The sequence below is a fragment of the Diospyros lotus genome, chromosome 12, assembly GCF_014633365.1.
Source record: "Diospyros lotus cultivar Yz01 chromosome 12, ASM1463336v1, whole genome shotgun sequence".
Classification (NCBI taxonomy): Eukaryota; Viridiplantae; Streptophyta; class Magnoliopsida; order Ericales; family Ebenaceae; genus Diospyros; species Diospyros lotus.
Genome location: NC_068349.1, coordinates 5757884 through 5773172, shown reverse-complemented (window position 1 = coordinate 5773172; position 15289 = coordinate 5757884). Strand labels below are relative to the sequence as shown.

The window sequence follows — 15289 nt, the reverse complement described above, 5'->3', positions numbered from 1 at the left end:
TGAAAATTAAAAACTAGATCTACGAAAATTTAGTCATTAGATCTAGTTTATTTTTAGATATATTAACCTTTTTGGCTTCGCGATTCTAATGATAGGCTCGGATTGTAGAAACCTCTGGTCGGCGAGGCTGGATCAGGTTGTTTGCGTAGACTATCGAATTATCTTATGTTTAAAAAAAATTAGTTCAAGCTAGTTCAATTTCTTTACTCACCTAATTGTGTAAATTGCCAAATTATCTAATGTTTAAAAAAAATTCATGCTTATTGTTCAAGTTAGAGATATTATCACTTAAATTTTCGGAAACTCGTTCAAATTTTTCAGAACTCACCCTCTGGACATGGGGAAAAAAAGCCCCCGCTATTTATAGTCAAAATTGAGCCTCGAAACACCCATAGCTGCCTGAACCAAGGTCTTAAACGCCTCATCCTCCCCTAGGGACCCAAAACTAGTGACATCTGATCTTGAAAACCCATTCCGACCAAGACACGGTTGGAAACCTGAAAATCTGGCCACTCCCCTCGAGATCCCAATGGTCAGAAGGCGTCACTCGGCGACCGACAGCAGCTGGTCGGCCATGGCAATGCAAGTTTCCAAAAATTGCACTCCAACCCTTTTGCAACTTTCCAATTTCGCTTTGGCCCCTTTCGGGAATAACGTCATTTCGACCTCCTTCTGGCAATTTTCTCGGGTGTTACAATAATTGCTTGTTTTTCATTATTCACCGGAGAGCAAAACAAGATACCATGGCCATCGACGCTACTATTGTCGATGATGCTCCCTCAACCTCCTTTGTTGCCTCGGTTGCAGCTCCGACCATAACTCCAGCATATGGTTCTCGATGCGGTGCTTGTAGGTTCTTGAGAAGAAAATGTATCCGAGGGTGCATCTTTGTCCCTTATTTCTACCATGAAGAAGACTTATTAATTTTGAAGCTATCTACAAAGTTTTTGGTGCCAGAAATGCCTCTAATCTCTTGACCCATCTTTCGATAAGAGACGGTTATGAGGCTGTCGTTACAATCTTGTATGAAGCTCAACCTAGGCTTCAAGATCCGATGTACGGTTGTGTATTCAAAATTTTTGCCCTTTAACAGTAGATATGATGAACCCTAAATCCTTAATTTTTTTGAGTTTCTGGACTTATTTTGCTAATTATGTGTGATTTTTAGGTTAACAATTTGCAAGTTTATCTAGTCTTTTTGAATGAGTTTGCAGACTCTTGTGCAAACCCTCAAAATGTTCAAAATCGATTTAACCCAGAAACGTACCTTATTCTAGAATTGGATTCGAGCTTTGCTGGTGATTTTGTTCATATCCCAAAAGAAAATGTTGATGAACCTAGATTAGTCGTGTTTGGCAAACATCATCAACATTGAGCATTGGCGAAATCCAAAGCTATCAACACGAGTGAATTAGATTTTTTTTTTTTACTGTTTATATGATTTATTTTTTACTGTTTGTATGATTTATTAAGCTTTAATAATGAGAAATGGCTTGAGAGAAATGAAGGCCTTTTTCAAGATGGTGTTGTCATCAATCAAATATATTTATTTAAATTCTAAATATATAAAATAATTTAAATGAGTGAAAAATTAAATTAAATTAATATTTACAGCGGTTAACAATGGTCACAAAATTTATTAATTTAATAATTAAAAAATAAAATAATTTAATTTCTTTTAACTTTTTTTGGTATTATTTTATTTTTGCCTACGCTTAAAATTTCTCGCTCCGCCCCTGAGTGGTTTGTACCTGATTTTAGTTATTGCACAACTTTGAAAAGAAATGGAATGACTCCTTAGCTATGGACGAAGTTAAACTTATTTACTACCTTCCAGGATCTTCATTTTGGAACCAATGCTTCCAACATGACATGCATGAATTTTGAAGTAATATAAGTCTGATGACCCTAAACTTTTGACTTGTATTCTCCAAGAAAGCCTTGTAAACTGAGCAAGGGAGGAAAAGAATGAGTATTCTCCAATCAAGAGGTTTCTTTACAATGATATGCAGTTTTAGATGCTTTTACTTAATCATTGTGCAGCAAATGAATGTATCAATAGCAAATAGCAAATGAAGAGCTCAATTTATGGGTTCTTCAATCATCTAGTACTTGAAAGGTTATTACTCTCATTTGGAACTTACGCTACTGATAAGGCTCTATGTTCTGAAGTGTGGTGGCGAATCACATTCCCATTGTCATTCGGCATGCTAAAGTGATCCATATTCCAGGTAGCATTAGACTTCTTGGAACCTACAAAACCAAATATCTGACCTGTACTTGAAATAGAAATTATTTTTTATACCTCCAATTATTGTTTTCCCCTGTTGTAATTTGTATATCAAATATTTATGGGACTGGTTCTGTGGAATATTCCTGAGCTTCAATGCCCAGTTGTGACATGCTCTGCTTACCTTCTACCCAAGTTTTTGGTCTGTTTTATTTGACCTTCTCAACCCCCAATTTTTATTTTAATTTTATATTTTCAGTAGGGATATAGCATGCAAAGTTGGATTAACATCTGTGGAGCAGAAAATTGTTTCAAAAGCTTGATTGAGAAATGTCAAATATTAAGTACATCATTATCCTGGTACATGTTTGATTGTGTCATTGAGTTTATTGTCTCTGATACGTTGAACCATTTAATATGGAAAAAAGTGGGTGTACTCAATTTATGACTGCAGTTCACTTTTGGTCTCGTGGAAGTTTTCTGTTTCTTTATCTACGACTAGAGATTCTAACTTCCCTAACAGTCTCCATTTTGTGTTCTCTGTTTGGTGCAAATACAGAGAAGAATCCGGAGAGGCAGAATTTTTGCTCATGTTCCATCATCTGAACTGGGAGGCAGCTTTGTGGCTTTCATGCAAATGGGAAAGCATTTCACATTTTTGGCCTTCCATTATATTGTAATTGCTATGTAACATTCTAAATGGCACCCATGATTCGCAGTTTGAGTTTCCTACCTGTAAATTGTTTCTGCTGCTGCTGATATTGTAATCATTTTTCTATAGGCCAAACCAAAATTCGTACCGTGACTATTCTTTTTCCCGTCATAGAGTTGGTTGACTTTTCCTCTTTGGCTGTGGTGTTGTAAGTTGTGCAGATGGGGTGTGTGTGTGTGAGAGAGAGCACTGTGGGTTAATTGTAACTATGATAAATGGACTGAAGTTGTATTGTGTGAATAAATAGGCAAGGAAACTGTGATAATATCCTTTGGATGATTTAATTTTCGAACTCTCTGGACCTAGTCTAACATGCTGAAGGAAAAAGTCTCTAGTATCATCCGTTAAGTTTCGGAGGTAACTGTGAGTGTTGGATAGCCTATTATACGTAAAGTTTCGGAGGTAATTGTGCCCGACAAAATTTTGACTTCTTCAGCTGGCCAAATATGTACGATGATGTTATTGGTATTTTTTGGATTATATTTTAAATTATATCATAAATGATAAAAATATTTTTTGTGTCTTATTGCTTTATTTCACCGTGTTTTACTGTCTTAGATAAGGAATATTTTAATTATACGTTTTACTGTTTTGGATGCGGGGTATTTTAGATATTTTAGTTATATTATGTAATTTATGGTATAAGTTATAATATACCAATAGCATTTTTTACATGTCCTACTCCAATAGAACTTTATATTTATTAAGATAGGGTTTGTAAAAGGAGTAAGATAAATTTATATCAAAATAAATTAGGATATAGAATGATCAAGAAGTATTTTAAAAATTTTATTAATTTTTTTAGAATGTATTGGAAGACATGTATTTATTTATTTATAAAATTTAAGATAAATATATCTGAAGGTGAATGAGAGATAAATTTATTTGAAAAGTTTAAAATAAGAAGTCACATGATTTCTTTTTCAAGAGTTGTTAAATAAATTTAATAAATATAATAAAAATATTTTTAAGTATAATATTTTTTGTATATCATTTTTTCTTGTCTATATCTTGATTAATAAACATTATGATGAAAATGAAAACTATAAAAGATGAATCATTAGTTTGGCAAACTTGCATACTCCTTTACGTCAAAATAGTTAGAAATTATAACACATTATTAAGTAAATTATCAGGTGCCGGTTTGTTTGAATTTTCTTCTCCTATTTTTAGGCTCGTTTTCTTTTCTTTTCCATTTTAAATGATAAGCTAGAATTTATAAAATTGATCCTATTCAGTGAAATAAAAACTTGATATATTTGCTATATTTGGTGGAATTCCAATTTGTGTTGTAGAATTTGGGAGAAATCGTGGGAAGGTTTCTTGTACGAAACCGATGATGCAAATGAAGGTTAGTCAAAAAGAGTATCCTGCGGGTTGAGGTGAGGCCTATTTTTCTAGAGACTAGTCGAGTGAAAATCCAAGTTACTCACGTCAATAAAAAAGAAAAAAAAGGTCTTCTGTCCTTCTTGGTTTGGTTTGGTTTGGTTAAAGAGGAGTCATGTCTGGGGCAGTGGCCCTTGTTGACAAGTAGTTTGGTTATTTTACCATCTATCCTTAGATTAAAATCTACGAGTAATGCTATTCATCTCCAGTGGAGATGAACAGCAGTGACATGGAAAGTAAATTGTCTGCATAGTTGGCAGACAATTCACTTTCTCTCTCCCTTCCACTGTGTCTTCCTCTCTCTCTCTCCCCCCCAGCTGTCCGAACTTACCCCCCCCTCTCTCCCCCAGCTGTCCGAACTTACCCCCCTCTCTCTCTCCCCCACAGCTGCCCAACTTCACCCATTTTCTCTCTCTCTCTCTCTCCCCCCCAGCTGTCCGAACTTACCCCCCTCTCTCTCTCCCCCACAGCTGCCCAACTTCACCCATTTTCTCTCTCTCTCTCTCTCTCCCATAGCCGCCCAAACTTCATTTGCTGCTGTTACATTTATTTTGCAATTAAATGTAACAACAACAACCATATATTACTATTGTTACATTTAATTGCAAAATAATAAAAAAAAAATTATTGTTATATTTGATCATAAAATAATAAAAAAATATATCAAATTATATTGAATTTGATCTTAAAAATTTTAATTTTATCCCAATCTTATTTACACTGATTTTTAACTCTATCAAAAGTCACCACACAAGTCAAAAAATAAATTTGACAAATATTAAAATTTCATAAGTAACTGGCCACAGTCTCCCCCGCCAACACCGCTCGCATCGCTGTCGTCCCTCCTTCCGCCGCTCACACAGCCGTTGCCCCCATCACCGGCCACAGACCACGAAGTCGCCCTTCCCCCCATCATCACCCCAACCCGCTGGCCACAGAAACCCTCTATCGTCACATGCACCCACTGCAAATTTATTTTCTGGCTTGTGTGGTGACTTTTGATAAAGTTAAAAATCAGTGTAAAATAAGATTAGGATAAAATTAAAATTTTTAAGTTCAAATTCAATATAATTTGATATATTTTTTTATTATTTTGCAATTAAATGTAACAATAGTAATATATGGCTGTTGTTGTTACATTTATTTTGCATGTAACAACAGCAAATGAAGTTTGGGCAGCTATGGGGGAGAGAGGGAGAGAGAGAGAGAGAAAAAATGGGTGAGGTTGGGCAGCTGTGGGGGGGAGAGAGAGAGAATGGAAGACACAGTGGAAGGGAGATATGCAGACAATTCACTTTCCATGTCACTGCTGTTGGAGATGAATAGCATTACCCAAAATCTACTCTTGCCGTTTGCTGGTTTTCTTTAATTTTCTAGGCTGAGAAGCTTGGCGTATTTGTCGGGGTAGAGATGCAGCACAAGAAATTCTTGATGAATCAGAAACACCCTAACAGCTAACAGAATTAATGATTTGGTGTGGGTGCATATTGTGGTTAAGGGTTCATCCTTTTATATTTTATAATTTATTTTTATTCTTTTATTATTAAATTACTCGAATAATTTTATTTTTAATCAAACCGAGAAATTCTCAAATCGTAAACCACACAATTTGAGAATTTTTCAAACTGTTCCCCTCCAAAAAACTGTGCAGTGCGATGCAATTAGTTTTCGCAGTTTGTCGATTTTTTTTAACACCACTAATTTAAGTTAATAATGTTTTTGGTTTTAAAAAATTGATAAATTATTAAAATTTAACAAAAAAAAAAACTAGAATAAACATATTAGTGAATAATATAAATAAAATTTATAAAAATATTATTTTTTTAATAAAAATAAATTATAAATTGATATTCAATTGATAAAATTTTTACCATTAAATATTGATAAATTATATACAATTATTAAAAAATATATTAACATAGTATTTTATGTTTAAATTTAAGTTTAATTTATAAAAATGTTAAATATATATATTGAGAGATATTAATATATATATATATATATAGAGAGAGAGAGAAGGGAAGAGATGGAGGCAACAATGGAGTTGGCGGCCGCGATGAAGATAGAGTCGGTGACAGCAATAAAGTGATGACGAAAGCATTGATGGAGGTGATGGCGATGGAAATGGGGATGGGATTGGAGTCCGCGGCTACCATAAAATGGAGGAAGGTAGCAATGAGAAGGAGATGGGGGCAAAGAGAGTTTTGTAATATTTTAAGGTTGAAAATATGATAGTTATTAGAGTATAAAATTATAAAATACTTAATCAACTAAATAAGTTATGAATAAGAGAAAAGAGAGTTTTATTTTTATATTTAAATTTATTAAAAATTACCTATTGTATTTAATATCCATGTACATACAAAACATTATTAGACTAATACTAATGATACCACGTCACTAAAGTGATGTGTATCATATATTTACATTAAATAACATAGTGGAACTATAACCATATTTGGTGCATCTTAATTAATAAGCATCAACATAATATTCTCATAAATGGTCATGTCTATAATTTTATCTTTTTATATTGTCATACATCAATTATACTTTTTTTTATTTTAAAATTTTTGAAATTTTCACTGTATACAACTAGTTAAGAAGAGAGAGACACAGAAAGAGAGTAAAAACTCATAATTAAGTAGGTATGATTAGTCGTTTGAGATCTAAAATAAATTAGGTCACAAGCCAATGCACTAAATTATTGTAATTAGGTTTATAAGCTTTTGCATAAGATTGTCAATTTATTGGTTTTTAAATTAACTTTTGGAATTAATCAATATGTTATTTTAGTTATAAATTAAACTGCAAAAAGTAAACACAAGTCTGCAGGCCCATGGCCCACTTGAACCATGGGCCGGTGGCCCAAGACAATGGGTCGAGTATGGTCGACCATTAACCATTAAAATATGTCCCAAAAAAATAAATAAATTGGATAACCAAAGTTTAAAATAGTACAGTAGAGCACAAAATTTTCGAAAATAAGAATAATAATACATTACCTTTGTTAAATTGTAAGCAAGAGATCAACAAGTGTACCTGCTACTGCAAATAATAACCCCCACTAATTTCTTATCAATGCGTAATCAAGAATGTCAATTTCAACCTCCCCTCTTGGTTTTGTATGACTTTTAATTTGACCCTTTATTGAATAGAATGAAATGTTTGGTGAATTTTAATTTAATTCACATTAACTGCGTTAAAAGACTGAAACTCAGCTGGAGTGCATTAGATGGGTTCACATGTTATGCTAAACGATCATAACTTAAGTTCAATGCAATTTGATCAATTTATCAAACAGTTTTATATAATTAAACTGTGATAATATCTGTTAAAGCGTGGGGGCCTTTGTAGGCATCATTAAGTCCATAATATCTGTTACCACTTACCAGTCAAAACTTACAGCGCACACAGCAGCTAGGAGAAGGCAGCAGAAGGAGAGAGACATGAATTGCTTGCATCGCCTTGCTCATTATGCTGTCTGCGCAGGCAGTAGGCAGCAGCAAGCAATCGGGGTCCAATTCAAAGCTTGCTGCGTGCCCATCCACTTCAAACTTACAATCCGGAGTCACGCTGGCTAAAGCCTTGAAAAACTGCATTATAGCAGCCTGTCTAAAAACAATAGGCCTCGCAGGTTGGTTTTGTTTATTTCACAGCTATGGTATAGATGAAAGGGACACAGAAAAAAAGTAGTCCAAATTACAAAACATAGACTAAGAAGTAGTCTCAATACTCTCTACTTTGATGAGAATGTGCTTTCGTTTTTAGGGTTTTGCTGTTTGATTACATATATTGTTATTATTGCTCTCAGAAGGTTCCAAATCCTTGAAAACACACAAAACAAACTAAAACAAAACAATATAGAACAAAGAAAAGGCAAATTAGAGAGAGCACATAAATAAACGTGGTAATAACAAAGAAAAGGCAAGGCAATATGCAGGTGGGTGAAGCTTATTTAAAGCTTCAACTGTCTTTTGTCTTTCTTTCTTTTTTTTGGTTTGGTTGACATTATTAACTTAGGAACATTTGTTAATTATGATATGAGGTGAAAAATTAAGATATGAGATGCATTTCAAACTTTTATCATTTTCAATATGTTTGTTAAGTTTATCTGATCATTCTTGAAAAAATCATTAATGACCTCTTATCTTTACGTTTCAAAATATACACATCTCTTTTCTCCCTCAAGATAAGCATATTTTGATCCCTATATATAAGAAAAAAATGACTTATGTGTTCTCTAATGCATTTCAAAGAATTTAACAAACAATTTGATAAAAAATTTGGAATGTTTTTCAATTTTATTTTGACCATTCCATATTTTAGTTCAAAAATCATTCCGAACTTATTTTGATATTCCTTTATCTTGTTTGATGATGGTTTTTGGGACCGACCACCACGTGCCACCTCTGCGACTGGACCTCGGGAATGGAACCTTGGACTTGGGGATGTCGGACCTCGGGTGTAGAACCTGCAAGACAATGGAGGGCCGGGGCTTGGATCTCCCGAGGTGGACTCCGACGCTCAAATCAGTAGAGTAAATGCAAGTAGTAGTAAATGAGAGAGCTGTAGAGATTGAATATACTTGGCGAGAGTCCTTGTCTTTTATAGGCGAACCCGTTTTGGGGTACCCGAGATGAGCGGGCACGACTCCCGAGAATCCCGGTCAAGTTGGAACGGGTCTTGCGGTTCGACCCGGATTTTCCGGGCTCCGCTCCGGAGTGTTGACTTGCCACGTGTCGGTCTCTCCGGTAATCCACGTGGCAAGTGAGACTATTAGCGCGTATGGGTATTCTAATAATTCTAGGTGGTGCCACATCACTTACCCCCACTCCTTGAGCCGAGCTGAGAATCTTGCTGGGTCGAGGAGTAACTTAATTTCTGAGTTTATTTGACTGTAAATTTTTTCCAAGGTGCACAAGAGTATTTCTAAGTATGAGACAACCAAACCCCACAGTTTTTTTTTTGTGCTTTTTCTATTTTTATTTTATTATTTTTTACTTTTGCTTCCCTTTTGCTTTTTTTTTTATTATTTTAAATCAAATTTTCCCTCGGCCAGGCCGCCTCGGCCATGGCTTGGCCTGGCCCGACCTCGGCCGCAGTCGTGCTCGGCCTCGCCAAGGCGAGGCCGAGCTTCCTCGGCCATGGCCGAGCTCTGGCTCGGCCATGCTCGGCCTCGCCAGATCTCGGCGAGGCTGAGCCCCTCGGCCACGGCCGAGCGCTTGGCTCGGCCTGGCTGAGGTCGGCCAGGGTCGGGGGATTCGGCCCTGGCCGAATCGGCCATGGCCGACCCCCCTCCTGCTTCTTCTTCTACAATTTTTTTAATATATATTTATACATATAATATATATATATATCAGGGGCGTCCTTGGGTCGGCCATGGCCGACCCTTGAGACTTTTGCCCCTTTTTAATTATTATTTATTTGTTATTATTATTTTATATATATATATATATTTTTATCCCCTTGGGTTAGCCATGGCCGACCCTTGGGCTTTGACAAAGCCCTTGGGCTTTTCCTTTGTTAATAATAATAAAACGATCTTTAAAACAAGGCTTAACTTCACTAACCTGTTTCCTTGGCTCTTCTTTTTCGCAGGCGTGACTCGAGATTTTTCCAAACTAAATCGCGTCTGTTGAGCTCCTTTTGGCTTGTGTCCAGCTGTGGTTTTCCTTCCTTGACCTCTATCTTTCTTCTCTTGGTCAGGCTGGGATATCCTCTAGTGGGATTCCTTGGTCTGGCTGATCAGGCTGAGATATCCTCTTGTCAAGATGGGGTCCCTTGGTCTCTTGACCTTTGGATTTTAGTCACTCCCATGCAGAAGAGGGTGCTGGGCTTTGATTTTTTTGGCCGTTAGTCCACCTTCGGCTTGGGAACGGCTTAGGATCCTGACCCTTGGGTTCTTGTCACTCCCTCGTCGAGGAGGGTGTTGAGTTTCTTCCGGCCGTTAGTCCACCTTCTACTTGTGGACGGCCTAGGGCACTTGACCCTTGGATTTTAGCCACTCCCTCACGGAGGAGGGTGTTGGGCTAGAGATTTTTCGAGGCCATTAGTCCACTTTGAGGACGACCTAGGGCTCGTGACCCTTGGATTTTAGCCACTCCCTCACGGAGGAGGGTGTTAGGTTAAAGTTCTTCCGTGGCCATTAGTCCACCTTTGGGGACGGCTTAGGGCTCGTGACCCTTGGATTTTAGCCACTCCCTCACGGAGGAGGGTGTTAGGCTAGAGTTCTTCCGTGGCCATTAGTCCACCTTTGGACCTAGGGCTGTGATCCTTGGATTTTAGCCACTCCCTCACGGAGGAGGGTGTTAGGCTAAAGTTCTTCCGTGGCCATTAGTCCACATTTGGGGACGGCCTAGGGCTCGTGACCCTTGGATTTTAGCCACTCCCTCACGGAGAAAGGTGTTAGGCTAGAGTTCTTCCGTGGCCATTAGTCCACCTTTGGGCCTAGGGCTGTGACCCTTGGATTTTAGCCACTCCCTCACGGAGGAGGGTGTTAGGCTAAAGTTCTTCCGTGGCCATTAGTCCACCTTTGGGGACGGCCTAGGGCTCGTGACCCTTGGATTTTAGCCACTCCCTCACGGAGGAGGGTGTTAGGCTAGAGTTCTTCCGTGGCCATTAGTCCACATTTGGGGACGGCCTAGGGCTCGTGACCCTTGGATTTTAGCCACTCCCTCACGGAGGAGGATGTTAGGCTAAAGTTCTTCCGTGGCCATTAGTCCACATTTGGGGACGGCCTAGAGCTCGTGACCCTTGGATTTTAGTCACTCCCTCACGGAGGAGGGTGTTAGGCTAGAGTTCTTCCGTGGCCATTAGTCCACATTTGGGGACGGCCTAGGGCTCGTGACCCTTGGATTTTAGCCACTCCCTCACGGAGGAGGGTGTTAGGCTAGAGTTCTTCCGTGGCTATTAGTCCACCTTTGGGGACGGCCTAGGGCTCGTAACCCTTGGATTTTTCTTTGGCGAAGTGTTGGCCTTTGTGAGATTGCTATTAGATGGAGAGAATCCGAAGTCTTGCCATTAGTCGTAAAAGAAAGAGTACAAAGAGGTTCGAGGAATTCCCCTCCTCATTGAAAAAACTTCCTTAAGTTTTGGACATTCCAGGTACGCTTCAAGGACTTGCTTCCCATGTCTTCTAGTTGATATGCCCCCGGACTTAAGGATTCTATCACCTGGTACGGTCCTTCCCAATTCGGAGTTAGTTTATTTGCGTCTCGAGGATGACTCAAGTCGAACCGTCGCAATACCAAATCTCATGGCATGAAACTCTTAGCGTGGACTCATCGGTTATAGTACATAGTAATGCAGCCTTTCGAATTTACAATAGGTCTTGGAGCTCATCCACCCCCAATGCGCTGTTTTCCTTCTCTCCGAGATGGTGTCCAACTTCGCTCTCGGAAGTGATCCCGAGTGGGAGACCTCCTATTATCTGACTTGGACTCAACTCTACCCGAACTCATGCCTTCTTGGTCAACGAAATCTTGGAGGTAACCCCGGTTGATAAGCTCCTGAATCTCTTCTTTTAATTGGATGCAGTCCTCTGTAACATGACCATGGTCGCGATGAAAACAACAATATTTCCTTTTACTTCGAGTTTTGGGTGGAGACCTCAACGGTGGAGGACGCCGCAGATAATCCTTATCCTCTAATGCCAGTAAAATCTCTGCTCGACTGGCGTTGAGGGGAGTATAACTCACCGGGCTTCCCCATGCACCCCCAAAACCCGGGCGATCTGGAGCTCGGGAGGGGCGGTAGTCCGTCTTCTGTTCCACCATCGGCCTTTTCTTCTCCTTTTCTCTTTCCTTCTTATCAGGCTGTTCAACCCTCTTCACCTTCATCACCTCTTCCGCATTGATGTACTTATTAGCCCGTGTAAGGGCTTCTGTGAAAGTACGAGGTGGAGTCTTAGCCAAGGACTGAGCGAATGGTCCAGCCCTCAAGCCATTATGGAGAGCCACCATGGCGATCCGTTGATCAAACTCGTCAATGCTCAACGCCTCCTCATTGAACTTAGCCACGAAATCCCTTAGGGATTCACCCTGATTTTGCTTGATGTTCACCAGAGCCATGGAAGACTTCCGGTGGCGCTTTAAGGGAGCGTAATGGGCTAGGAAAAAAGTCTTCAGCTCTTCCCAGCTATTGATGGAACGATGGGGAAGGCAGGAGTACCAGGTCCGGGCATGTCCTCCCAAAGTAGCCGAAAATGCCCGGCACCACATCGCGTCCGACCCCGATTGCACCAGCATGTGAGAGTCGGGCCTCGACGTGATCATAGGGATCTGTGCTTCCATCATAGAGCTTGATGGAGGGGATACGAAACCTTTCCGGTGGAACCTCCGCCATGATGCCCTTACTCAAGGGTTGGTTAGAGCCGAGGTGGAGCAACTCTTCTTTTCCCTTCTTGAGTTCCTGGACTTGCTTCTCTAGGAAACGCAATCGCCTCTCCTGCGAAGTCCCTCTTTCTCGCGAGGGGGCAGAAGTGGATCCTGTCGCCTCGGAGGAGTGGATTTCTTGGCCCGTTTGGCGGGATTGACGAGGCTCTCGAGCAGGAGGAGGTGACTGATGCTCCGCTCGCTGAGAGGGCACATGCAAACGATGTTGTTCAGCCTGGTGTAGATAACCAGTCAACAACTCAGTTAGCTGTTGGACCTGGTTTTCCAACCTGGTGAGTCGGTCCTCCGGCATTGGATTGGCTGGAGGTGGTGGATTTTCCCCTTGCTGCGAGGCCTCTAGATTGGCTCCGACCTGGCTACGAGTCACGTCTCTTCGGGGAGCCATGTAGTTAGTTATAGCAAGGAGTGAAAGTCGTTTGACACTCGTGGAAAGACCGAGGTCTGAGGTGAGGAGTTGAAGTCCGAAGCGTGAGGTAGGGAATGAAGAGGCTAGCGAGTTTGGACGTCGACCCCACGGTAGGCGCCAAATGATGATGGTTTTTGGGACGACCACCACATGTCACCTCTGCGAATGGACCTCGAGAATGGAATCTCGGACTTGGGGATGTTGGACCTCGGGTGTAGAACCTGCAAGACAATGGAGGGCCGGGGCTTGTATCCCCGGGGGTGGAATCCGACGCTCAAATCAGTAGAGTAAATGCAAGTAGTAGTAAATGAGACAGGTGTAGAGATTGAATATACCTGACGAGAGTCCTTGTCTTTTATAGGTGAACCCGTTTTGGGATACCTGAGATGAGCGGGCACGACTCCCGAGAATCTCGGTCAAGTTGGAACGGGTGTTGCGGTTCGACCCGGATTTTTCGGGCTCCGCTCCGGAGTGTTGACTTGCCACGTGTCGGTCTCTCCGGTGATCCACGTGGCAGGTGAGACTATTAGCGCGTATGGGTATTCTAGTAATTTTAGGTGGTGCCACGTCATTGTTCATTTTAGTAAACTCTATCTAAAGAAACGATATGGGACGGTGAACCTACAAATGAGCTGACCTTTTTGATTTTTACTTTTGGTTGTTTTGTTGACCTTAAACAAATATATTTATGAAAATGTATCCTAATTCCTCTAGGTGGTCTGGTTGAGTATGATTTTCGTAGCATAAGGAGGTCCCAATTGTGATTTAAGGGCTGGGGCTGCTCCTTTGTCGTAGCCTTTGTTTGAGGTTTGGCGGCTCCGTCATGCTATTGCTAGCGTCGTCATCAATCCTGTTTTTATTAGGCACGTTGACATACATTTGTGGCCGCATGCATGTAGGTATTTGGCATCTGTTTTCTAATTAAGATCCCAACTTTTTTAACCAATTTTATTTTTTAAGTTTTTGGGCACTTATTTAATTAATTACAAGTAATTTATAAATTATTTTATGTATCTAATATTATACTATAAATGTAATATGATTCGTTATTAAAAACTTTTGAAAGTATCCCAAATCATGCGTCGATGGGCAAATTGATATAAAGTCGATGTACCTCTTATTGTATTTGTTAATTAAGATATGAGATAGAAAAAGTAAAATACGAAAAGTATTTTAGATAAAAGTATTTTTCATTATATTTGTTAAATTTTTTTAACAATCCATTAAAAAGAAGTCACGTGACTTCGTGCTTAGGATTGTTCAGATAAATTTATTTTGAATCTTATAAAAAAGAAAAAATGATCCATATGTCCTCTAATATATTTTAAAAAATTTAATAAATAATATAATAAAAATTTTAGAATATTTCTCAATCTTATCTTAATTATTTTATATCTTAATTTAAAAAATATTTTAATCTTATTTTTGCATTTTAACAAATGATTAATGTAATTTTGATTATGAGATAGAGGGACAGAGAGCATGGATGGGTTCAAGGGTGTAGCCAAGTAAGGCCCCCACTGGGCCAGATCTTAACTTTTTTATATTATTTTTAATTTAAATTTAAATTTCAAAATTAATCTAAAACTATTATATTAAAATTTAGCCCAAACAGGCCAAATGGCTCAAATCTACTGACTCCTAAATCTTAATCCATTTCATTTTCAAATTTATCCCATTTCTTGTTTTCTTTCTCAATTTCCACCCGATTTTCTTTGTTCCACGGCTATAATTGAAAGGATATTTTCTACGACGAACATTTTGAATAATTGATTGTGTAATAGAATTAGAGACAAATAGATGAATGATACCTTAATTGTGTGTGTTGAAAATAATATATTTAATAAAATTAATAATGAAGTCATTATATGGATTATGAAAGTATGAAAAGTTGTAAAAAATAATTATAAAAATAAAATTTATATTTTAATAATAATATTATTATATTTTTTATATTTAAATTGGACCTAACTTAATGACAATTCTGGCCGGACCCATACCATGGGTTGGTGTCCTGGTGAAGTTGACTCATGGGGGAATCCGGGGAAGCTTCAGTTTGGCCCTTCAATAATTCTGCAATAATTTTCAAACAGAAGCTTGAGATATGATGGTTGATGTCAAAAGAAAAGGCTTCTTATTTTCCTTATTAATTTCAAAAG

The 15289-nt window shown here is 38.8% G+C and overlaps 1 protein-coding gene across 7 annotated transcripts in view; it reads left to right on the top strand.

Moving 5' to 3' along the window:
* Positions 1-15289, top strand: part of LOC127814163 (membrane-anchored ubiquitin-fold protein 3-like) — an 81463-nt gene that overhangs the window by 24576 nt on the left and 41598 nt on the right. For 2 of the 7 annotated variants that reach the window (XM_052355457.1, XM_052355461.1), the window contains one exon: positions 2790-3210. The exons of the other annotated variants lie outside the window; for them this stretch is intronic. In XM_052355457.1, coding sequence (XP_052211417.1) covers positions 2790-2836 — 47 coding nt within the window. In that variant the 3' untranslated portion in view covers positions 2837-3210. Of the gene's footprint in view, positions 1-2789; positions 3211-15289 lie in introns of those variants that run through there. 7 annotated transcript variants of the gene reach the window in all.